At 45.6% G+C, this 25956-nt stretch overlaps 1 protein-coding gene across 2 annotated transcripts in view; it reads left to right on the top strand.

Moving 5' to 3' along the window:
* Positions 1–25956, top strand: part of MAP2K7 (mitogen-activated protein kinase kinase 7) — a 266930-nt gene that overhangs the window by 73230 nt on the left and 167744 nt on the right. Inside the window, exon 2 of one of the 2 annotated variants that reach the window (XM_078681283.1) lies at positions 2725–2772. The exons of the other annotated variant lie outside the window; for it this stretch is intronic. Within the exon in view, the coding sequence (XP_078537409.1) occupies positions 2725–2772 (48 nt within the window). The remainder of the gene's footprint in view (positions 1–2724; positions 2773–25956) is intronic. 2 annotated transcript variants of the gene reach the window in all.

Here is a 25956-nt window from a genome sequence, read left to right as displayed (position 1 = left end):
GAGCACATTTTGCGATCAATTCTGGCAAGGGCTTTCGTGCACGTGTCTGCATGGACAAACATGGCTGCTCTTGCCATTTGTCCATAGCAGACAGCATGAGCGTGTCCGTAGGGACTGTGGACAGCCCGACGCCATTTTGCATCTTGCATTTTGGTGTCCTAGCGTGTCCTAGCAACGGAAATGCTACGCACTAAAATTTTAAAACTGCCACCAATTTTAGTGACGCGAACGCTTCCGTCACCCCTCGCGCGCAGTTCACTAAAGCTCACCCGAACTCACAAAGCTCTAACACGATCTCCCTATGCAGTCCACCCCTTATCACCTAAACCCTAAAAATCCGCCGCTCACCGGGGCACTGTCAGTCTCTCTCCGAGCCCTGTGAGTGCCCCCAGGGCACCGCGAGTGCCCTACTGGGCCCACGAGCTTTGGCGTTTGCTTGTTCACCTTCTTCGAAACTTTCCGACCCCCTGTGCTGCACACACCCCTCTCTCATTGGCTGCTCTTTACAGTTGTCGCCTTCAATGCTGCCTGCGCGTCACACACTCGCCTGTAAAAGAAGAGTCTCTTCCTGGCACCCACGCCTGTGCCTCAAATCAGCCCCCCGCCTCTACCTGTCACAGGCTTGCATGGTTGCACCCCGGCCCCTGCCACTTCCCCCACACACCACTTTCCAGCAGTTTCTCGAGTGAGTGGAGGGGGGCTCGCCCTAAAACCTTCTGGCTCACTGTGAGCTAAACTCCGCTGCTCCTCTCTCTCCCTCCCTCGTGTGCCCGCCTCCTCCTCCTTACACTAAACTTCCCCTTAAGAGGCGGCGGTAGCATGTGACCCTCCCACCCTGACGCAACCAACCAACCACAGACACAGCAAGGCTGGTGTGGGATCAGCCCGCAAGCCGCTCCCTGCAAGCGCACGCCACTGACAACATACACTCAGGTCTCTACAAGCACACACCACCAACATTCACTCCACTCCCTGCTTGCGCAAATACACCAACATTGACGCTACTCCCTGCAAGCGCACACCACCAGCATTCACGCTACTCCCTGCAAGCACACACCACCAACATTCACCCCACTCCCTGCAAGCACACACCACCAACATTCACCCCACTCCCTGCAAGTGCACACCACTGACCACATTCACTCTCCCCCTGCAAGCATAAACCAACAGTCACCGCACTCCCTGCAAGCACACACACCACCAACATTCACTCCGCTCCCTGCAAGCACACACCACTAACATTCACGCAGATCCCTGCAAGCATACACCCCCAACAGTCACTCCACTCCCTGCAAGCACATACAGCTGACAAACATGCAAGGCACACTACTCCCTGTGCACTCTAACACGCACGGCACACTGGGATACTCTTTACAAATACATACCTACTCACAGCTGAGGCGTCCTTAGCCACCCACTTTAGCAGCTGGGGGGAGGCAGTGCCAGGTCGGGTGGTTGGGGTGCCAGAAGGTAGTTCTGTGTAACAGAACTATTTAACTTTTAAATTGGTGTATAAGGCCGCGTTGACTTTGATCAGAAGCTCATAAACTCCAACTCTTGCAATGGAAGGAAGGGAGGGAGAGATGGTGGGGGAGAGGGAGGAATAGAGAGAAGGATGGGGCCGAAGGAGCGCTATAGAGGAGGATAAAGAGGTTGATGGGTGGATGCCGAGATGAATGGCTAGAGAGGAGAATGGATGGGTGGAGGGATGCATCGAGAAAAGCAGGTATTGGGGAAAGGATGGATGGAAAGAAGAGTGAATGACTAGAGCCAAAATAATGGGAAGAAAGAAAGAAGGATTCAAGATAGATGAAGGAGGCAAAGATGCACACATAGATAGAAGAAGGAAGGGTGTATGTATGCAAAGTAAAAAGGAAATGTGGATGGCTAAAAAAGGAAGGAAATACAACATTGTAGTGTAACAACATCAACTGTTGCATTGCTAAAGACTTATAAGGTCCGAAAGGCGAGACCTATTGGCTATGCCAGTGCTTGTTTTAACAAATGTTTTGCTGTCCTGAGTGACGAACCATGGCTTCTTTTTTCAGCATTTTTAAATTAAATTTTTAGCATTTCTAAAGGTGTACTTTTGCTTCCTGTGATTACACCTCCAGACCCTACTGTGCAAGGCCTTAGATAGTGCGTAGTAACTCTAGTTGCTGGTCATACACTTCGGCAATTCAGTGTGCCTACTCATCTTGTCCACAATACTCATCGCGCTCAACCGTTGTTGGTGTTTGCAGCACCATTGGATATTGCCTAGTCCTTTGTGTCTCATCCCACACACACACTGTTTCCCAGAGGGGGCAAATCCTGCTCTCCCTCTCTTTGGATACATAGTCTGCTCTGCACGATCTTAACCTGTGCAGAGCGACCTTGGCTGTGTCGCATGCACCTCCTTTGTACACCACTGCCATTGCTTGTTAAAGGAAAGGTATGAATGGAAAGTTAAGCGGTGAAAATGTGTGGCATCCTAGAGTTGGCATAAAAGTAGATATTGTAAACTTACATTACGGACCCAGTTTCGAGTGGAGAAAATATTGCTGTCCAAGGGTGTGACCTCCTCGCAACTCCATCACTGCCAGTGGGCCTCATTCTCATCGCTTGCAAGCCCTGTGTCTGCATAGAAGTTTAATTCTTTTCCTTTTTGGTTTGTTTTTGAAGAAGCAGATTTCTTTCTGTTGTGATTTATCCTGTCTTTTTGTTTCTGTTCCCCCAATCCAGTTATTGTGGTCACTCTAAGCCCAGCCCCCGCTCCATCCCTGCGAGCAGGTACCAGAACTTTTTATCATTGCTGCTTGATGTCTCCTGCTTTACTGAAGGCTGCTATCTCACATCTCCATGTGTTCCTCCTGCACCCAATCCCACCCGTGTCCTCTCTCCCGCTCTGCTTCATTCTCTTAAAAATGTTGTCCAGTTCCAGGTAACATGTAGATCGTGTATCCCAGGAAGTGGAGGGGAATATTCTTTCATCCATCTTGGCCCCCTTAAACAAGTAGCTTTTAATTTTTCATAGAAAAAAATCCTCTATCCTCAGGATCTCCTGTTTTTGGTTTACTTCTTGTACTGCAGCATGTCCTGATTGACCTCTCTTTTACTACCTTCTGCTATACATCACCTTCCTCACTATCTCATGGTTTACTTGGCCTTACTCGGCATCTCCTACTTTACTTTTCTTTGCTCATTAACCCCAGATTTCTAAATCCTCCTTCAGTGTCATCTGCTTTATCTTGCATTTTCCACAAGACCTTTTTTTACATCATTCCTTCCTTATCCTTTTTCTTTTACTCTCATTCCTTAGCATCTCATCTTTCTTTGCCTTTCCCTCTTTAGTTTATCTTGTCTTTCTACGCTGTCCCCAGCATCACTTAATCTACCTCTTCTGCTTCACTGGCTCCAGCTTTACCCTTCCTTCTTTAGCATTATCTTCTTTGCCTTCACATTTCTACTAACCTTCCACTCCCTAGCTTTACTACTCCTTTTTTATTTCTCTCACTCTAATTCTCTTTCACTAATTACTGCTCTTTTTTTACATTATTTCTATACCTCTAGTCCCGAGGTTCCCCTGCCTTACCTGTTATTTCTCACTAGCTGCTTTTTTACCTTGCCTTCCTCCGCATCTCCTCCTTCAGTATTGCAAATTCTTCTGTCTCAGCGTTTCTTGCCTTACCACTCCTTCCTCAAGATCACCTGCTTTGCCTCTACGTCTGCCTCCTCTTTTGCCTTTCTCATATATTTCAGTGTTTTCTTTCTTCTTTCATCTTCTGCTCTTTCTCTGTGTTATGAGCTGAGCATCTTCCAATTTACCTCTCTTTTCTCATCTCACTTAAACTTTCTTTCTAATCTCTAACCTTCTTTTTTCTCCCTAGCTTCTGTTTTATCTTTCCTTTCTTACTAGACCATGCTTTGTCTTCTTCCTGTGAATCGCTTATTTTTCCTTTCCTCCACAGACACGTCTGCATTAGTTTTGCTTCATATCTTCATTCAAATCACACTATTTACCTCTGTTTCCATCCTCAGCATCTCCTGCTCCCCATCTCTGCTTTGTCTCTTTTCTCAGCATCTTCGGCTTTCCTAATTGGACAACTACTTTTCCTTTCTCCAACAGCTTTTTTTTTTAGCTCTCTTTCTACTTTGTAATTTTAGTACCTTCTGATCTTTCCTATGTATGTTGCTTTCTCTTTATGTTTCACCGCACTGGTCTTAATTCCTGCTGCTTCGCTTTCACGTTTCCCCTTCCTGCTGTTCCTCAATTCTTTTGCACTCCCTACTTTCGCCATCTTCTCGCTAAGCAATTTCTGCTCAGAGTGCTTTTCCCTGATCGGCTGCTCACACATTCTTTCTCTTCTTCCCTGTCTGACCAACTCGTCAGCAGTTTCTGCTGTCTTTGATTTCTTATGTTCTGTATCTTTCACCTGTTCTCTACATGCTGTCTTTACCCAAGTCATACATGCCCCTTCCTCGGTCCTTTGCACTCCTGGTGTTCCCACCGCTGGCTTTTTTGCCTTCATATCTTATACAGTCACTGCTCCTGTTTTTAATCAACATCTGCCTTAATTCCCGTCAGAAGTTTGTACAGCTTCACAGTAGTTCCTGTTGCTTTCTGGCCCCACATCAAAGTATATTGTACTGCCATCTCCTGTTTACAGTTACAAAGTACATCTACATGCCCGCTAGGCTAGGGAAATTAACATCTTTCTTGCTACCACATATGCCATGATTGTGGAATCAGTAAAAGGCTTCTTCAGATAAAGGAGACTGGCACCTGGCATAGTCAAAATATTTCTGATTGCCAAGGAAACACATTTGTGAATCCCGAGTCCCACTGACCTCCATGTTGGGCCTGTGTGAGAATATCTGTGGCACGAGAAGGAGTTCTGTGGGCGTGAGATGCTCTCGCAACCTCACAGCCTTGTTTTAAGCTCTCTGATGTTTAGAAGTCCCTTGCTGTCATAATGCTGTGTTCCCACCTAATATGGCAGTACCTGTCAACTAATTGAAAAAGGTTGTTTACACTATTAACAACTGTAATTGAGGAAGACGTGCAACAGTTTGAAATTTGAAACACCCTACAAAATGACCGACTTTTAACCAAGCCTCTCGCCATATTGATGGATACCAGAAATGTCTCCCGTAAAAGATATATTGCCTGCCTTTATCAAGGAAGGCTTGGAAGGTTCTCATCGGCTGAGTTTGAACTTCAGTTGCCCTATTTACTTTGAATTTAACTTCCCTGCTAGTACCGTGACAGTGCCTTTACTCTGTCTTCATTTACTCAGCTGCATCATCATTTTCTCCAGAGCAGCAGGAAAATTACTGTTAAGTTAGCTGTAGTTTAGTGTTACTAAATTACTTGTAAATAATTTGTATCCATCTACTTCATTTTAATGTAGGGCTATGGTTAATATCACTGTAATTTGTTGAAAAATAAAGAACGGGTTTGGTTAGAATAACTTTAAATATTTGTTTTGTTACATTTAATTTGAAATAAATTGGGGACCTCTATGGTAATGTTAAAATGAACAGTTAATAAAATTAGATTGAAATAAAGTTTACACCTGAAACAAAGGGTTAGAATAAGGTTTATAATTTTAATTTAGTTAAGAATGAATGTAATAAAATGTACTTTGTGTTCATTTGATTCGATGGAGTTAATTTTTCTACTGGGGTAAGTTTTAAGTTTAAGTAAGGGTAGTTGGACTCTTTAGGATTACAGTAAGGGTTTGCTTTAATTGAAGTGCATAAAGTATTAATTGGTTTACCATTAGTATTAGTGTATTATATTAAAGCTAATCTAAGAGTTCGATAAGTTTTACAAAAATGGATTGTTATTTTTATTAATAAAACAAAGTTTAATTCAGTTTCCTTGTGGCATAAGCAGTACTATTAAAATCTAATATATTTGAAAACCAGGTTAAGCCATTTATTAGTATTATGGGACAGTTAGGGGACCACATGAAGGTAGGAAAACCCTGGCAGATTTGGACAGAATATTGTTCTGGTTGAGATTCCTCTAGCAGTGTTTTTTTGTATCTTTGTAGAATAAGGCCTGCTCAGACCCCTTCAATAATGAGCGCCTCTCTTAGCCACTGATGTTCTTCAGTATCCTGTACCTCTCCGTATTCTTCTCTTGAGTGCCCCTTCTCGCTCCCATCCTCGTGTATGTGTGTGCCTCACTCTTTCATTACCTTAGTTTTTTTCTGTCTTTCAATTTTTCACTTCCTAGTTCTAGCAGTCTTTTCTTTTCACTATTCCCCTCACCTGTATGCAATCTTGCTCTATCCTTGTCATCCTCTGTTTATTCCTTCCATTTTCTATTCCTTACTCTTTTGGCTACTTCTTCTTTTTCCATTCTATTTGTCATTTTCCCTTCCTCCTAGCCCTGTTTGAGAGCATTTCCCTTCTCTGTCACTCTTCCGTTACCTCTTCTGCAACCCTCCCTTCCTTCCACTTTTTTTATTTTCGGAACTTGTGTGGAACCCGTTCGTCCCCTTGTCTCCTCATTTCGCACTCCCTATGTTTGTCCATCTATATTGGCCTCAGGTTGTTTTCGCTCCCTGTTTGTCCTTTGTGATAACATCTCACTTACGGTGTACTTATTTTCTGCTCTGCTTGCATACTCATCATAAGCGCTAATCATGTGAGACCCTGGAGCCCCTTAAAAAACCTCCCCTTGCAGCATGTTTTTCTTCGATGGGAGATCTGGCAAGGCGACCAGCTAGTGGATGCATGGACGTTTTCTAGTTTAGCATGCAGCTTTGGCATGGAGGCGAAGGTGCATGACCTTTTATTCCAGGAACTGGAACCTGAACAGCCAGTGAAGAAAAGAAGCATCCTGGCCTGGGAGAGTGGCACCTAAACTGGGCTCTGCAGTGTCCAGGAGTAGTGCCTCTGCAATCTTTCATTGAAATGCAGCATAAATGTCCCCTGCCATAACACCATTGACTAGCTATTATTATTATTTTAAATTTATTAAATCTATTGCTTGACTTCATATGTGGCCTGCTGTACCTATCACCCCTCCTTATTTCCCAGAACTTTGTTGTTCATCTTCTCCATGGTTCATTTACTCAGCTGTGGAAAAACTGTGAACTGTATGTTTTTCATCAAATAATTTCCATCTCCTCTGTGCTGATGGACGTGGATCACTATTCCTTACTCTGATTATGTTGTTGCTTCTTAAGCATCTCTTGAAAATGAGGTCAGCAGCTGGTGGTAGACACTGGGTTGGGGAGGGGGCATGGGACGGGTTGACTAGGGGCTGCAGACTATTGGATCCGAGGCATCACAACATTTAAGGTGTTTGCTTAATAATTAAAGGTAACAGTTGAACATGCATGGATATAAAATACCCTCACTTCCTGCATTACATAGGCAACAGTAGAATATTCCTGTTTAGGAGGATGTGGTTTGACAAATATTTTAATGGAATAGTTGACTACAAGAAAAATACTACCTAGTACACTCTACTCCTCACATATTGTCACATTTGAGCATGCTGGTTTACAAGTTCCCTGCTTATTTCTCCTTCAAATCTGAACTCTTTTATGAATTACAACAGTAGAACTTTGCAAGCTGTGTTTTACCAACCTTTCATTTTGTAATTGAGATAATACATATATGCAATGGTTAACCATTAAATTGGTTAGATTTATTAACAGAATATAAACTAATGGCTCCTTTGTACCCCAGGCATTTACACGTTTGTCTCATTTTTAGGTCTCGCAAACCTAGCGTTGCAGCGCGCATGCGCTACTCGCCCTGCGAGGCTTATAGTAATTGAGGAGATTTCAGAAGTGGAGCTGTAACCCCGCACATCATTTTGATTGGCTGGCGTCACTGTTTATGCTAAACGCTGGCTCGTGATTCAGAATGAGGCTTCTTAGTTACCACCCTGTCTCCTTCTCTGACGGCCCATCCGGACTGGATCTTTTACTTGTGGCGTTATACAGTCTCCTTTAACTAATGGATAAGCACTTTTTTTATTATTTGGGTAATGGCGACAGCTTGTTTCAGTCGCCTTTGACAAGGGCGGTTGCGTGTTTATTTTTGCATCGCGCTTCCACTTAAAGTGAAAGCGTGAAGCAAATATGAACATGCAGCTGCCTTTGCGCAATGGCGAGAGCTTGTTTGTATAGCAGCGCGTTTTCACTTTGACATGGTGCCTGCCGCCCCACTCAGTACTTGCGGGACGCCAGAACTTGCTCTCAGTAAGTGCTCGGGTTTTTCCAAACTTGATCTTTTCTTTGTCAGATTTTTTTTGGTTTTGTTAAAGCTAAACTTGAGCCTCCATTTTCTCTATTCTTTCATCACTGTTTTGGTTTCTGTGATGCATTTGGGAGTAATATCCTCCTTTAAGAGACCGATGATTACACCCATCGGGTGTCATTCCACTCTCTTTGTGTTGTATGTAAATGACGTGCTAAAATCCCGACCTTAAAAGGGCATCCTAGTATATTTACGTTGGTTCCGTGGGTTTCCATTCATTTAAGGGGCTTTGGATTGTTTTCTATTTGGCAGGTCTTCAATTTAAAAATATGATGTGGATAATTGAAAAATCTAAAACATATGCATTTCTCTCGTGTTGTAGATCTTTCCCTTTTTTTTATTTTCAGCGCTGTCCTCTTCGGCCGCGCTTGTTTATTTATTTATTTATTTTCTCGCAACGGGCCTCTGTGAGTGGGGCGTGATTACAGGGCTTTGTTTTCCTCATCCGAGTCAGGTGATCCGCTCAACTGTTGTGCTGTGGTGTCGACATTGCCTCTGGTTTCCTCCGCTACTCGGAGTTGCTATCTCTTTGAGTGTGTGGATGTCGGGATCACAATTACTACCTCTGAGAGCCTGTGCCCTGGGCCGGGGCACCAGATTCAATGAGCTCTGCCTTGCTCAGCTAATACGTTGCTTCAGGCGCTTCTGCAGGGAGTTCTCCTGCTGCGGCTGTCACGAGAGCCTCGGGTGTCCTCCTCCTCCGCTAGCGTGGGGATCTAGGCCCATACTGGCGCCCGGATCCGGCGTCACCTCATTCAGGGCACTGCCCTATTGCCCAAGGATTTGCATGCACCTACGGAGCAGTTTGTGGCGTTCCTGGCTCCCCTCTGGTCACTCTGGCTATTTGGGGTGCTTTCCCCCCATATGGCAACAATCCCACCCCTGGTCACTAGCACTCCCAACAACCCTGCTCTTCTCGCTTCTAACCACGTGCGGTCCTGGGCCCGAATCGACACTTGTGCCCCAGCCCTTTGTCTTCGCTGTGGGTAACAGGAGCGATCGGGGTCTCACACTTCTCCCTATGCGGCTGTCTCTGCGATTTGCTCAGTCTCCCCTGCAGTGAAGGGCCTTGATTCTCTCGGCGACACTCAGCAGCTACCTCCACACCGATCCTGCTCCCCTGGCCTCCAGTTGAACTGCCAGACCCTCCGGGCCGCCTCCTCACACTGATGTCTTATGTTATCACTGCACCCACTCTATACCTGGAGGCGGGTCGGAACATCTGCCACTTAATTCTGCCGTCCCAGGTGTGGGGGATTTTGGCGTACTTGCATATGCCCAGCTGGTGCACCTCTCCGTGGTGCTCGTTACCTCCGGATATCGATTGGGCCGTGCAGGTCTCCACCTGTTTTGGTCTCTCTTCTGGGTTTTACCAGGTCCGATCTTACTGTGCCTGTGTTTTCTTTCCTCTGACAGCATATGGTGCCTCTGTTAATTCGGTACGTTTAGCACAACGCAGCTTCAGGGCTCAGCAGGTATGCCACAAGTGGGGCCTTTCACTTTCCCCTGCTGTCGCACATCGTTCTTCAGCTTGCAATACGACAGCCTCATAAAGTGCAGTATTTTCACCAACATTGCCTAAGCCTACTAAGTTTAGGTACAGCCGGCCACGAAACACAGGGTGCATTAGATATCTTCAATCCTGCAAAGTGTATGTTGTTTTTAATATACTGAATTGAGGATGCAACAATGGTACTGCTATAAGCTTGAAAGCAGATTTTTGGTATTTGAGCAGGTTTGCTTTTATTGCCTTGTCTTTGTGAGCAGAGTGGAGAATATTGGTGTGCCTATATAGAAGCACTGCGCTCTGGAATGCACAGTGAATATTTTAATGTGCCCATTGTAAAGGCACTGCTGTTAACGTAGAGTATATTGGTGATATTTCTTGTGTTTTGTAAGGATATAAGGAATGGACTTGAAACAGGTGCTTCCAGCCCTGAAGTTATATTCTTAACTTTTCAGGCAAAAACACTCCTGCTTACATTTCACATGCTTTACATAATCCTCCATTCCCCATGAGCGTTTCCTATTTCCAGGATGTTGTTACTTTTTTTCAGAGTCCGCATATTACTCTTGTCTCTCCTCCCTCATAACCTATTTCCCATTTTGTGGTTCTCCAGAGCTGCGAGGTCATACAAATGGCAATAGCATCACTCCACTGCACAGAAAAAACTAAAGTAAAAAAAATTGTCATTTTCAACACCAAGAGCTCTAGCTTCCACAAATGCGAGACCTGTTGCATTGCAAATGGCTGTTATTTTCAGGCATGCTCCATGTTACTTTGAACATAAAACTTATCATGTGAAGCCAATCAGTCTTTTTTGTTTCGGTGTTCTGCAGAGCACTCAAAGTGAAATTGATTTGGACTCCTGATATTTTAGACTCCAACATAACTATATACCTGAAAGGATCTTTGGGGGAAGATTTTTTTATTTTTGTCCCCAAAAAATTGCAATCATGTCAGACTGTCGACCACTAAAGACATATTTGCAGTGTGTTTAGAATTTCTTGCAGTCATTGGAATATCATCTTTTGCCCAAACAAGCATTTGGTTTTTCCCGTGTCCTAGAGAACAGTATACAAATAAGTGCACACATGCAGAGCATTTGCTACATTAAACCACATTATAGGGCAGTGTAATATACCAATAGCATGTGGTGTTACTTGCTGGCATCGCTGTGATCAAATGATACGAAAAGTATTTTGCTTCTTTTCTGAAAAGTCTTCATGTACCTATTAAAAATTCTTATTATCGGGGCGGAGCCAGACCGGCGGCCAAGATGGTCGCCCGGCTCCGTCGACCTTCTTCCCCCGCCGCCTGATCCTGTCGACTACCCTGCGCCGCGATGGTGCTCACAGACGTCGGAAAGGGTGCTGTGTTGCTGTGTCCGACTCCGGTGATTTTTCGAGTCCTGAAGACGGAGATATGAACCCTCGTATTTTCTGGCCTGCACGTGACCCGAAGCCGGGACCCCGCGTGATGCTGCGGCCGGCCGCGAGTGCAACAACAACGGCCATGCAGACCCGGAAGTGCCGGTCAACCGCTATGGAGGTCAGCCCACCCCCGAGAGTGTGCATCCAGCGCCCGGTCCGTGGAGCCTGGTGAACGTGAACTACGTCACCCCCCTGTGCCATTCATGCCTCCCCCCCCCCCCCCCCCCCCCGATTGCTGATTGCTGGCGATGGAAGACCTAGACGCCGCCCTTTGTTTCCTTTACGGAACCCCGTTTTGCCAGCGTGCAGCTGTTTCCATCCCGCACTCCAGGTGATCGTGGCCGGTTGAGGCACAACGTTGTGGCGGCACTTTTTGGCTAGGGGGGGCTCATCAGTGGGGACGTGGAAATGGCACCCATGCTGTGTGTAACGTGGAGGACGCGGTGGTACCATGCTCCTCTCTGTCTCGAGGGCTGGTGGCTCTGGTGTTCGTTTGAGTGGCGCTCATGCTGGGAGTCCCTTTTGGAAGTAGCGCCTCAATATGACATACCTGACCAGGGCGGTGGCAGTGCGCACTGAAGATCGACGGGGAGAGATCGGATACCCCCTGTGTATTGGAAGGACAAAATCTGGAATAGATCGATGTGAGGATGACCCCGGTATAAGTGGAATGGAAAGAGAGCCCGATGCCGGTATTGTCTTTGGGAGACTTTGTTTGTCTGGCCCCTTCTACAGTTTTCCGTGAAGACTCTGCTGTAGGGTGCGAGGATGTCTCTATCGATGGCTGAGAGCCGATGGTGTGTACTTGGGGGACTCCCTGCTCGTTCCAAGCGGATCGCCACAGGGGCACCTGATTCCATGGGTACATGGTTTCTTTGGAGGAAACAACAGATGTGTATTTATCGCTTTCTCTCGCACGCTCCTTCTCCGGTGGCGGATTTCGTCATGAGACCCAGAAACTACGTAATGACTCCTTTTTTGCGCTGAACTTTGTTCTCAGGATCGTGAACGACCATGGGGCGGTGGTTGGCTTTCGAGTGTGTCGTATCCTGGTGCATTGCGCTGTTCCCGACTTCTCTCCGGGCTGGCCTGTTTGTTCACTCTGGTACTATGATTGCCCGACCCTACACCACATGGACTGGGCTATATTTGTGATTATGGCTGGGTGGGTCTACGTGGATTAGTGGTACTCTGATTTCTTCTGGTGTTACACGGGGGTCTTTCATCTTAATTGTGTGACTTGAGGAGCTGAGCGCCAACTGTTATCCTGTTTCTGTTGGCAGCTTTGAGACTTTGCTAATAACTCTGTTGTAATTGAAATGCCACGCGGCGGTGGGGGTGGGGGGGCCGGGGGCCCGTACTGGGGACCCTCCCAAGTTTTCTTCTTTCCCCTATCGTGGGGGATTTTCGTTAACTTTTCTCCTTTCCTTTTCTTTCTGTTTTTGTGTAGATTATTGTCTCTTTCTTCTTCCATCTTCTTCCTTCTAGATTTCGGGTTTTTGATATTGGGCGATAGGCACGCTGCTAGGGGGGTAGACCGTAGCCGTATGCAGGGGTGCAGGGGGGGGGGGGATGGGGGAGGGGCATTATTGTTTTTGTTCCTTTTTTGTTCCTATGGCCTTTTTATTTGTGTCATACTTGCTTTTCTTTAACTTTTTTCTTCTTCTTCTTTTCTTCCCGGGATCTGAGTTGAGGTAACTCTCCGTGTGTTTTGCTAGTTCAGATAATAAGGGTAGATGTCTTTCCAATGCTTTACGTTACAGCGGGCATACACTGATTCGGTGGGCTAAATATACTGTTTATTGTTTATCCTGATTATGTACACCAGCACTAATATCTTATCTACAGTAGTCCTGACTGTGAATATCCTGTCTTATGAATGTCCCTTGACCTGTTCTGGTTTCATTGTACGGCATCAGATCCTGTTCTTTCTTTAATTATAAAAGAAACCTTCTTTAATCCTGTTACCAAGATGGTACGAATATTCTTCTAAGTTACGTCAGAGCATTTGGGAGGCGAACTTCTGCATTTTTATGGCTTAATTGATTTGATTTGACCGCCTCTGTTCTGTTGGCCGACCGTGATGGTTTGTAGGCCCGTGACTGTAAATGACTTAAGTAACAATAAAGGTTTACAAAAAAAAAAAAATGCTTATTATCCTGCTAAAAAATGTCAGTGGCCCTCTTGAAAGATCCGTGGAACACTCCAGGCAAATACTGAAAATGATCCTAGATATGGTGGGGGATTGGCAATTATTACCCGGAACAACTTCTCAGTTAGACTTTTGCCAATATCCTCTAAAATATGCGAAGCCCTACATTTTGCAATTTAGTTAACTCCTTCATACAATCTTAAAGGAGTACTTTATTTATAGACCTCCAGGAGCACGGGCTGAATTTCTGTCTTCTTTGCTTTCCTTGATGGAACCTTTGGCAATTGAAGATACCTTTATGGTACTTGGGGACCTAAATTTCCATTTGGAAAAACTTAACGATTCTGAAACTTCATCGCTTGTGGCTGATTTTGCCACCTTGGGTTTAACCCAGTTGGTGACAGCACCTACACATGAGGCCGGTCACACTTTGGGCGGCATTTTTACTAATATAAATGAGATAACAATAAAGGAAATATTACCCCTCACTTGGACCGACCATTTTGCTATCATGAGTAGTATTAGTATTAGTCAGGCCATTAAATTTAATCAGAATTCCCCATCACAAGAACCATTTATAGTTTGGAAAGATATTGACACAATGATTCTAAGAACATCTTTAATTGATACCTGGCCAACCATTTCTGAAGAATCTAATGTAGCCGTGCAGCAATTCTCAGATTGGTTAAGTTCGGCGATAGAGATATCTGTTCCACTAAAAACTATCTCTAAAAACAGGAGGACGCCCTCAGCACTTTGGTTTTCGGAATCACTGAGAAAGCAAAAACAGATCTTAGGAATGTTGAGAGAAGATGGCATAAAACCTATGATAGTGAAACCAAAATAATATATAAACAGACACTGGCCAAATACAAAACAAGCATTGAAAATGCAATAGGTCTCGCAATAGAAGAGTTTAACTTTTTTCGTTTTGCAAATGGATGAGTGGCGTTGCGTGGATGAGTGGCGTTGCGTGGATGAGTGGCGTTGCGTGGATGAGTGGCGTGTGAGAGTGGCGTTGCGTGTGAGAGTGGCGTTGCGTGTGAGAGTGGCGTTGCGTGTGTGAGTGACGTTGCGTGGGTGAGTGGGGTTGGAATGCAATAGGTTTCGCATTAGAAAAGTTGTAGTTATTGGTCTTGTAAATGACAATTTATTTATTTTTTCGTTGTTAAAATTGCTAAATTGATGGCTTTGTCATTTACAATGCCAATAGTTATAACTTTTGCGAATGTGACACCTATAGCATTTGGAATGCAACATGTTTTGTATTTATGTGACTTATATGGCAGCTCTGGTCGTTAAAAATTGCTAAATTGATGGCTTTGTCATTTACAATGCCAATAGTTATAACTTTTGCGAATGTGACACCTATAGCATTTGGAATGCAACATGTTTTGTATTTATGTGACTTATATGGCAGCTCTGGTCGTTATGCTACATCTCTAGATAGTTTTATCTTTCGCAAATGTGACACCTATTGTAACACAATATGTGTTGTGAGTGAGGGTGAGGGGTTGAGGGTGAGTGAGGGTGAGGGGTTGAGGGTGAGTGAGGGTGAGGGGTTGAGGGTGAGTGAGGGTGAGGGGTTGAGGGTGAGGGTGGGTGAGGGTGGGTGAGGGTGAGTGAGGGTGAGTGAGGGTGAGGGGTTGAGGGTGAGTGAGGGTGAGGGGTTGAGGGTGAGGGGTTGAGGGTGAGTGAGGGTGAGTGAGGGTGAGTGAGGGTGAGGGTGAGTGTGGGTGAGGGTTTGAGGGTGAGTGAGGGTGAGTGTTATTAATTGTACATATGGGAACTATTTGGGGGAAAGTGCAGACGCCAACCTGCAGCAACCCAGCTCGGGTCACAAAGAAATATGCCAGGCTAAGAGAACATATTACAGTAAGCAAGCGGATACTTGCGCCCAATATGGAATGGCAGCTGTCAGTGAACGTGTAGTGTTGTTAGTGCCCATTATTAGTGTGTTATCACTGCGGTAGACACAGCTGTGCGGTTACAGTAGCACGCCACTCCTAGTTAGTGCTGTGATGGTACTGTTCACTGTTTATGTATTAATGGCAGCTGTTAGAGTGTTGGCAGTGTCCACTGTTGACCCCTGAGATAGAACGTAGAGCAGATAGGTAGGAGGCAGCAGGGCCAAGTGAGGTAGGTAAAAGTAGCTGCTGGCAGCATTACTTCCCTGGCTGTCCTGCTCTATGAATCGATCTACACTGGATCCCAGACTTGAAGCGCAAACTGGAGAGCTGCGGGGGGGCAGGCACCTCCTGGATTAGCAGTTGGAGCAGGACATTATATTTGGAAACGGGTGTGGAGCGACAGAAAGTGGGGGGGATGGGAGAGAAAACAGCCAGAGGAAAAAAATTGAAAAAGGCCTATGGAAACGCAGTGAAATGAAAGGGGGAAGCCACCTAGGAAGAGCCTGGGTAAGCGGAGTAGGAAAGCCCGTATTTTGCTTTGCGGTTTATTTTCGTATTATGTTTCGCTCTGGATTGTATATCTGTTGACAGCTTAATGTCCTTTTGGGCGTGTAATCAGTGTAATCAGTTATTTCCTGCAGCGCAGCATTTTGTTCTTTATGTAAGGGAGTGAGTTTTTTTTTCACAAAATGGGTGTAGTGGCACAATTACGAACAATCTTACTCTTAAATAACAAGCCGTGAGGGGCGGTAGGTGTTTGGGGAAGATATACGGGAGAGTAACTTAACTGCAAGCAGCGCCGTGTGCCAGTGAGTCGCTGTAAAGCCTTGAATACATAAACACCAAGACTAACCTTCCAAACACTTTTAGTTTGCTAAAACTGAATTTATGTTCACATAAAAAAGGAATTTTTGTTCTAAATAGGAACATAAAGCAGGTAATAATTTGCTAAAGCTATATTTTGCATATTTACAATACCATCACACATTTACATGGACGCACGGGAACACACACTTAGGGTGCCTGTTGATTTTAGAAACTATAGCAACTTTTGTTTTGCAGGAATGTGGGATATGCACCTGGGGGAGGGGAAAGGAGCCGAGAAAAGCTAACACTGCTCACTGCATTTGTATTAATGCAGCGCATTATTTCCGGATCGTGGCGCTGAAGCAGATTAACGACGGAATTACTAGGATTTGCCCAAATGCATCCATGTGACACTGCCTTCTAGTCTCAGCAACGCACAAACATTGTGGGACATGTAGTTTCAGGTTTTACATTAATCAGGACCTACAAGTCAGGCCGGTCTAGAATATAAATTACAGTTTGAAACAAAATATAGTTAAGGCGGGCTGAGGCGGTTATATACGACGCGGGTCATCTGTCTGTGACTGGATGAACTACGATGCTTAAATCCGCCCAGCTTTCTCTCGTTATTCAGTTACCCCCAATAGTGAAGTCTGCTCAATAACTACTACTAAGTGGAGCCCTGCAACGTGCTATTGTTATTTTGTACTTTTAACTGTGCAATGGCACCATCACCATGCTTTAAGAACAGGAGATTGCCTAGCGAGATGTATATGGCCTTATTTGTAATGGTAAAACCTGAAACTACTAGTCCCAGACTGCAAAGCGTCCTCTCCTAAAACATTAGAATCATTTTAAAGGTGGAAAACAAAACTGCATGGTCCAGTATGCACATTAGTTCCCCGGACTCATCACAGCTTTCCCCACCATGCATACAAGAAGCTAGGGCAAGATCTTTAATCCCAAAATCTTTTTTATTAAAACAAGCTCAAGTTGAATACATACTTTTCATTGTTAATCATGCATGCAATACAGTTGTTAATTTGTGTAACATTTGTTGGATGTCAAGTACATTCATCGACCCCCAAGAGCGACCCTAGGGTCGGCTACAAGAGTTTATGGCCAGAGCGGCAACTTTAGATGTATATGAAACAGGCAAGATCGATTATACATCCATACATTTAATACACACTTTTAGGCACCTCAACTCCCTCTGTATTTGCGCCACTGAGACCAGACCTTCTCCCACTTCTACTTGACGATTTCTGACTATTTAGGACAGTAAAGATTATGGGTGTGGTGCTGTTAAACAATCAAACAGAAAAAGGACTGGATCAGCTAAATCAATAATTGCTCAAGTTTACCATATTGAGGGCCAATATGTTCTGACTCATCCAAGTGAATGTTGATGAGGAATCATAATACGCCCACAATGCAAAAGTAAATGACAAGCTGCGAACAAAGCATCCGAAAGCAGCCTAAAGGGGAGAAAGGAGGGGTGAGTGTAAGCCGAGGTCACACGGCGGGCAGGGGAGGGGGCGGAGCGGGGAGAGCGAGAGCGGCATGTGGGTGTAAAGAAGCCGGGCCGGGCAGGGGAGGGGGCGGAGCGGGGAGAGCGAGAGCGGCATGTGGGTGTGAAGAAGCCGGCCGGGCAGGGGAGGGGGCGGAGCGGAGCGGGGAGAGCGAGAGCGGCATGTGGGTGTGAAGAAGCCGGGCCTTTGAAGTGAAGCTAAGCTTCACTTCAAAGGTGTCGGAGGAATGCGGGCGGCTGTGCACGCGCTTTTAAGCTCAATGCACATGCGCATTGAGCTTAAAAGTCACGGGCACTGCAAGGAATCGCCACGATTCCTTGCTTCGTAGTTAAACGTTGTTTGAGCCGCAATAGGCTCGCAAGCTCGATGCGCATGCGCATCGACAGGCGAGACCTAAAAAGGATTTTTGAGGCCCAAAAAAACTTTTATGAGGAACAAATCGAAAGCGCTAAAAATTCTAGCAGACAATTGTATGAGGTGGTGAAGTCATTAACGGGAAAACTGCCCGATTTGGCCCCGCCACCTTCGCAGACTCTTTGCGATGCCTTGGCAAACTTTTTCTACGCTAAAGTGAATGACATTTATGCCGAGTTTTCCATGATTAATACACTAATCAAGCTGGCACCTATATTATCTAATAAACAAACTACGTGCTCATTCACTCAATTTAAAGAGGCAAAAGAGGATCAAATTATAGACCTCATTAAGACAATTAAATCAGGCTCTGCTCTGGATTCCTGCCCCGCAAGATCTTTCCTCCTGTAATGGACTTAATAAGTGCATTTGTAATACAAATCTGTAATGCTATGTTCACATCAGGTGTTTTTCCGGATAAGCTAAAAAACACACTATTAAAACCACTCCTGAAGAAACCAGGCTTGGATAAAGAGTTACTAAAAAATTACAGGCCTATTGCTAGTCTGCCTTTTTTAGCGAAAGTGGTGGAGAAGGTCATGAATAGCCAGCTTTCTGAGTATATTGAACAAAATGACCTGCTTGATGAGTCACAGTTTGGTTTTCGGAAACTGCATGGAACTGAAACTGCGCTCATCAAGGCCGCGGATGACATCAGGGCCATTAAAGACCAGGGTGGCACGGCGGTTTTGATTATGCTGGATCTATCTGCGGCCTTCGACACGGTCAATCACTCCATCTTGATTGACCGGGTCGAAGAGCTGGGTATCCAGTCCACGGCCAGAGCTTTGCTTGCCTCCTTTTTGTCGGGAAGAACTCAGGCAGTAACTCTGGGGCCTTTTAGATCGGCGGACCTGGCTCTTCCATGTGGAGTGCCGCAAGGCTCATCCCTAAGTCCGACCCTTTTTAACATTTATGTGTCGGACTTAGCTAGGGTTATCAAAAGCTACCGGATGAGCCTTACCACCTATGCTGATGATACACAGTTGGTGCTAGCCGTCAATAATGATGGAGAAGAGGTGGCAGCCAGGTTTCAGGAAGGCATGCTGGCAATTAAGGAGTGGATGGCCTGCAACTGTTTAAGGTTGAATTCCGAGAAAATGGAGGTGATCATTTTCGGTAAACTTTCTCCTATCTGGTCATCAATTTGGTGGCCGCCGTTGCTAGGAGTATTGCAGTCTCCGGTGCAGAAGGTCAGAAATCTAGGAGTTATCTTCGATGAGAGACTCAACTTCGTCATCCATGCTAATCAAGTAGCCTCCACAGCTTTTTTTAAGCTCAAACTTCTCAGAAAAATAATTCCATTCCTCTCAGACAATGGAGGAAAAACGGTGGTGAGCTCACTAGTACTGTCCGCCTTGGACTACTGCAATGTTTTTTTTGAATGCCCAAGCTAGGGTGGTTGCCAAGTTACAACTGGTCCAGAATGCGGCAGCAAGGCTGCTGTCTGGTACCCCCAAATATAAACCAATTAAACATGCAATCAGGAGTTATCACTGGTTGACGGTGAAAAATAGGATTACATTTAAAACATTGTGTATTACCTTCAAAGCCATCCATCAGTTAGGGCCGAAGTTTCTGAAGCAGAAGCTCAGGTTACATTGCCCCATTCGACATTTAAGGTCAAGAAATGCCCTCCGTCTTATTGTGCCAAGAACAAAGACAGTTACTTGGGGAGACAGATCCTTCACCAGTGCTGCGGCCAGACTTTGGAATACCCTTCCACTGGAAATTAGATCCACTCCCACATTGCTACAATTTAGAAAATTGTTGAAGACGTGGCTTTTTGACCAATAAGTTCTTCCCCACTTGTATCTTGGCATGACTAAAACTGTAAATTGAGTTCTTGAGACTATCAGTGAGTCTTAGCGCCAAGACGCCCAAGGGCATATGTTGCGCTTTATAAATTTTAAAAATAAATATTGTGAATGCTTTCCTAGGGCTTGATGAAAAGTACTCAGGGTCTAAGCCTAGAGATAAGGTTTGTAAATTATGATATGTAATCCCTTCCATTAAAAGTTGGAAGTAATACGATTTTTAGGTCTCGCCTGTCGATGCGCATGCGCATCGAGCTTGCGAGACTATTGGGGCTTAAACAGTCTTTAACTAACTTGCAAGGAATCGTGGCGATTCCTTGCAGTGCCCGTGAAATTCAAGCTCAATGCGCATGCGCATTGAGCTTAAAAGCGCGTGCACATGCCCCCAGCCGCCTGCCACATCAAAGGTAGCCCAGCCCCCCTCCCACAAGCTTATCAGCGTGCTCATTCCCTAATTATTCACGGCCGGCCGTGACATGCCCCCAGCCGCCTGCCACATCAAAGGTAGCCCAGCCCCCCTCCCACAAGCTTTTCAGCGTGCTCATTCCCTAATTATTCACGGCCGGCCGGCCGTGTCTCCTTCATTGTTCACTTTCCTTTCTACACTAACCTGTAACATTTTGATGTATGAGCTTGTAGCACTGCTCAACATCATTTCTTGTCTTTATTTTTTAGACATCCAGTAATCTGACTCCTTTTTATTGCGACCCGGAGAGTCACAGTTTTTACCTTGATTAATCATTCCCTGCTCCGTGAAAAGTAGAAGTCTGTTTCACGTGCGCTTTAAGGTAAACGAGGTTTCATCTTTTGTACGCCTATGAAAGTGAAGCCTGTAACACTGCCCAACACTACCTCTCACATTTTTCCTAGTTCCTAGATTACAGGCAATTTAACTCTTCTCTATCCAGTACGGAGAGCTTTGAACTTCCAACCCATTTCTGCTCCGCTAAATAGAAACAGCTGTTCAATACGCACCTGCAGGTAAAACAATTTATCGCTTTGCTAGTTCATGCCAGCGAGGATACGCAGACAGGGGTGCAAGACAACAAACACAGTGTGATCTCTGTACCGACAACGAACTACTCCGTGTGAAAGCTCTACTCTGGATCACAACTACAAGGACACGGTTTACGCGCAGTCACTGGTTTATTATGACAGAGAAGATCATGAGTGAATGTTGTACCTTGAACACCGCGTTTTCCGTGCGTCTCCTCCCCCCTCCCCTTCTCTGCCTTCCCTCCGTCTTGTCTCTTTTGGCCCCCCTCCTCCTCCTACTCTCCTCCCCCCCCCCCTCCTCCTCCTACTCTCCTCCCCACTCTCTCTCTCACAGCCTCCCCCAGCTCCGCCCCCTCACTTCTTGGTTGCACGGCCGCTAGGCCGTGCCTCCCCTACTCTCCTCCCCCCTCCTCCTACTCTCCTCCCCCCTCCTCCTCCTACTCGCATAGGAGCGTTTACAAAAGCAGAAAAAAACGAGCTCTTTACGAGACACCCACACGGGTTTACAAACTGAAATTAATGTATTTACCCTGCCTTCTACATTGTACATTTATGGGGTTGAAGCACTGCTCTGCCAATATTTGCCGTGACTCGGGCTATTGTGTTATACAAGGCTAATAATAAAGCAGCATTAATGCGCTTATTTTGAGGTCTTGTCATGAGCTGCAGCGGGTGGATTCTGCTTTTCATTAGCGGATATTTGTTTAAAGATCTGTCGAGGCGACTCTGAACACACAAAGTAACCACAAACTAAGCAGCCGGTACGCAATCTGCGGGTTTTTGCTTTTCCTTATGAGTACCAAACCAACCAACAACAGGCAGACAGGGGTGCAAGACAACAAACACAGTGTGATCTCTGTACCGACAACGAACTACTCCGTGTGAAAGCTCCACTCTGGATCACAACTACAAGGACACGGTTTACGCGCAGTCACTGGTTTATTATGACAGAGAAGATCATGAGTGAATGTTGTACCTTGAACACCGCGTTTTCCGTGCGTCTCGTTACTAACTAGTCTCTACCCATCAGGTAAAGGAGAAACTCTAGTACGTGTGCATTCAGCCAAAGTGGCACTGTCACAGGGACATCATCAGCGTCTTGGATCAAGCAAGTGCATGCTTTGGTTTTTCATCGCGTGCATCAGCACACAGCTCCCATGAGCATTTAGCCAGGCACTTCAATGGGTCAAGCAAAGTGCACGCACTGCTCTATGCAACCTAAATTAATGCATGTGAGGGAACATCCGGTCTTAGGTTAAGCCCTATTAGGATGCTTCGAATTCTAGCAAATAAAAATGGTAACAAATATAAAAGACAGTAAGTCCAAGACTCCCCTAGATGCAACTAAAAGCCTCGTAAAGAGTTTACCACTAGCTACTGGGGAGTTTATTTAAAACCCAGTCGCTGCCCGAGTCTCCTCCACCACCCCCACCCCCTCGCAGCTGTTCTGCCTTTCGCTTTACTCTCGGACTTTAAATGCAGGAGATTCTTGTCTGGCACCATACGCATCTCTTGGGGTCTCTTATTTGCGAAGGTAGTCACAGTCATGCAAGGCAGACGTGCATTAGGCTTTTTAAACAGTAACGATTATAACTTCTGATGAATTTGAATGACTACACATTTCAGGTGGGGAGTTTTTAAAGCTTCCACCCCCAAACACTGCAAACAGTGCCACCTCGTGGTAACTGTGCAGCACTCCAATATAAGGTATGTCAGGAGCTAAGACTCGCACTTCCCTTCCCAACCACTCTGGGTGAGGACGCATGCTGCTATATCCACGTTTCTGGTTATAAAAGCCTTTTTAGGTCTCGCCCCCTCCCTTCTCCAACACCTCCCCACTCTCTCTCCCAGCACAGCACCATAAAAAAAAACCAGCCGACAGTGCAATAGGTCTCGCAGCATTTGAGTTAGAGCTTTTAGAAATGTTTATGGCTTTTTTTATTTGTAATTCTTTAGCATTGGCTACAGGAAACAAAAATGCTAAAGATTTTCAAAAAAAACCCATAAACAATTCTAAAAGCACTAACTCTAATGATGCGAGACCTATTGCATTTCCAATGCTTGTTATTTTAATGATTCACTTTAATTCATGTTAGGGTTCTTTGTAAGTGGACAAGGCCTACCAAAAAGTCCCTGGGGCTTGCTAAAAAGTATCTGTGGTCCCACCCAAAGTCAAATCATTGACATTGGTACAGAAGATAAACCATACTAGCAATACATACAATAACAGCATAAGAATCAATAAAACTCATATATATATATATGCATTCATGCAGTCATATTGTTTTCCTGGCCCTTTGAGTTTAAAATATGGGTGTGCACTTAGTAGAAGCATTGATGAGTATTTCATCTATGTCTATGCACCATGTGATTCACTATGGAGGTGGAGCATCACATTGTAAAACAAGCATTGGAAATGCAATAGGTCTCGCACCATTAGAGTTAGTGCTTTTAGAATTGTTTATGGGGTTTTTTTGTAAATGTTTAGCATTTTTGTTTTCTGTAGCCAATGCTAAAGAATTACAAATAAAAAAAGCCATAAACATTTCTTAAAGCTCTAACTGAAATGGTCTGAGTCCTATTGCACTGTGTGAGGGTGAGGGGTTGAGGGTGAGTGAGGGTGAGGGTGGGTGAGGGTGAGTGAGGGTGAGGGGTTGAGGGTGAGTGAGGGTGAGGGTGAGTGAGGGTGAGGGGTTGAGGTTGAGGGTGAGGTGTTGAGGGTGAGTGAGGGTGAGGGTGAGTGTGGTGTTGAGGGTGAGTGAGGGTGAGGGTGAGTTAGGGTGAAGGGTTGAGGGTGAGTGAGAGTAGTTGAGGCTGAGTGAGGGTGAGTGAGAGTGAGGGTGAGTGAGGGGTTGAGGGTGAAGGTTTGAGGGTGAGGGTGAGGGGTTGAGGGTGAGTGAGGGTGAGGGGTTGAGGGAGGGTGAGGGTGAGTGTGGGTGAGGGTGAGTGAGGGTGAGGGTGAGGGTGAGTGAGGGTGAGTGAGGGTGAGGGTGAGTGAGGGTGAGTGAGGGTGAGGAGTTGAGGGTGAGGAGTTGAGGGTGAGTGAGGGTGAGGGTGAGTGAGTGTGAGGGGTTGAGGGTGAGTGAGGGTGAGTGAGGGTGAGGCTGAGGTGTTGAGGGTGAGTGAGGGTGAGTGAGAGGTTGAGGGTGAAGGGTTGCCAATAGGTCTCGCAGTAGGAAAGTTGGAGCTATTACAATTGCAAATAGCAATGCCTTTTATTTTTGTTTTAATTTTAAAAACATAAAGGGCTTTGTCATGTACAAAACCAATAGCTCCAACTTTCCTACTGCGAGACCTATTGGCAACACCAGTGCTTGTTTTTTTTTAGTCAAAGCAACACACGCTCTTGCGTACATGCAGGCACACCACCCAAGAGCATCTGACATCTCTGAGAAAATATGTAAGTACATTCATATTCTGTTCACAGTATGTTATGGTCAGGCATGTCTGAGGACATCTTAGGGCCAGGCATATGAAAGAACATGCATACGTTAAGGTCATGCATACATCTGAGAGGGTTCAGAATAAAAGACAACCTGTCTTCACGATCTTGGGACATCTACTGGGCACGTGACCTTCCTCATCGCCTCAACCCTCTGCATAGGGGCTAAATACAAACATCTAAGAATTAAGCAAGTGCAGGTCATGTTCATATGGTGCATAAAAGGGATGTCACATGGAGTGTGGCCTTAAGGCTGTGAAGTAACTGCTCTCATAGAACCAACATGTGTGCACATATAATAATGGGCGTTTTCAGGGTGTGGCAGAGGGGTCCCTCGAGGGCATTGTTCTAGGACCTCATACTTTCCACTATTTAATTAAAAAATGTACGATCTCGAATTCACACGCACACAAATTAACACATTCCACTTGCAGGGTGTTGAATTTGTGATAACTTAGGGATTGTGAGCGCATCCTGAGATGTATGACTTTTGCTTGAAATAAGATTACACACTGTCCTATTTTCACACAATGGTAGGCACTGGCTTTGGTTTGCTTCACTTTGATGAATGCCGATCTGAACGCAGTGATACAGAGCGAGTTGCCCAGGATCACACAACTGAGGCAGTTCCTCAGAAGACTGCCTCTGCAGCAAACCCCCTGACCGACACAGCGTAGATCTTGTTGCAGTGACAGAGCTCTACAGACACGTCCCTGTATATCTGGCGCAGCGCAGTGCTGTGAATTAGATTACACAAAACGGAGGGGTGTACGCGTGATTGGGACAGTAAAAAATACAAGTGCTTTTAAATGACATATTTACATGAAACATAAAATGAGTATCACTGCGGCGGGTAACAGTAAACCTCGGTTATTCAGCGCCAAGAAGCTCCAGAGGTGAACGTGCAATTAGCAAACATGCATGTTACATTCACGTTTACATGCACGAGCAAATGAGGCGATCTGCCAAAAATGTAAAGATTTTTGTTGAACCTCGGTAGTCAGGAGTAAAACCAGCATCATCTCCCAGTCCCGCCACGTTCCTGCCCCCAAGCAAACCTCTTGCTGTAGCAGTAGCGCCACTCCAAGAGACCTAAGAGCAATGCAGGCAGAATGAGAGAAGACTGCCACATATCGGAAATGTAAGATTATAAAGGGACCGCGGAGCCGAATGGGAGATTTGACATGGCGTGGAAGCCATCTATTTCACTAGACGGCAGTGTAAGCGCCTCTGTCATCTGCAAACACCCCGCCCCCCAACAATCCCCTTTACAATCAAAGAAACCTAACAGTCTCTGTGAAGTCTGAGAGTGAGTCAGGGACGCATCACAGCATCACGGGCCATGAGAGACGGAACGCAGGGGTAAAATCTGCACGGAGCAGAGGCAGGGGAGAGGGGTGACAGGGCAGCATGTGACGGATGAGGGGCCGCTAGCAGGGTAAGGCAGATGGAAAAGGAAGGAGAGAGGGGTGGAATAAAAAGGAAAAGAAACAAGGCGGGCAGGGGAGGGGGCGGAGCGGGGAGAGCGGCATGTGGGTGTTAAGAAGCCGGGCCTTTGAAGTGAAGCTAAGCTTCACTTCAAAAGGTGTCGGAGGAATGCGGCTGACGGCGATTGCGGCTGTGCACGCGCTTTTAAGCTCAATGCACATGCGCATTGAGCTTAAAAGTCACGGGCACTGCAAGG

Source organism: Lissotriton helveticus, chromosome 1_1 (assembly GCF_964261635.1).
Source record: "Lissotriton helveticus chromosome 1_1, aLisHel1.1, whole genome shotgun sequence".
Lineage (NCBI taxonomy): Eukaryota > Metazoa > Chordata > Amphibia > Caudata > Salamandridae > Lissotriton > Lissotriton helveticus.
The sequence above is the reverse complement of the archived record's forward strand: the minus strand, read 5'-3'. Positions and strand labels throughout refer to the sequence as shown.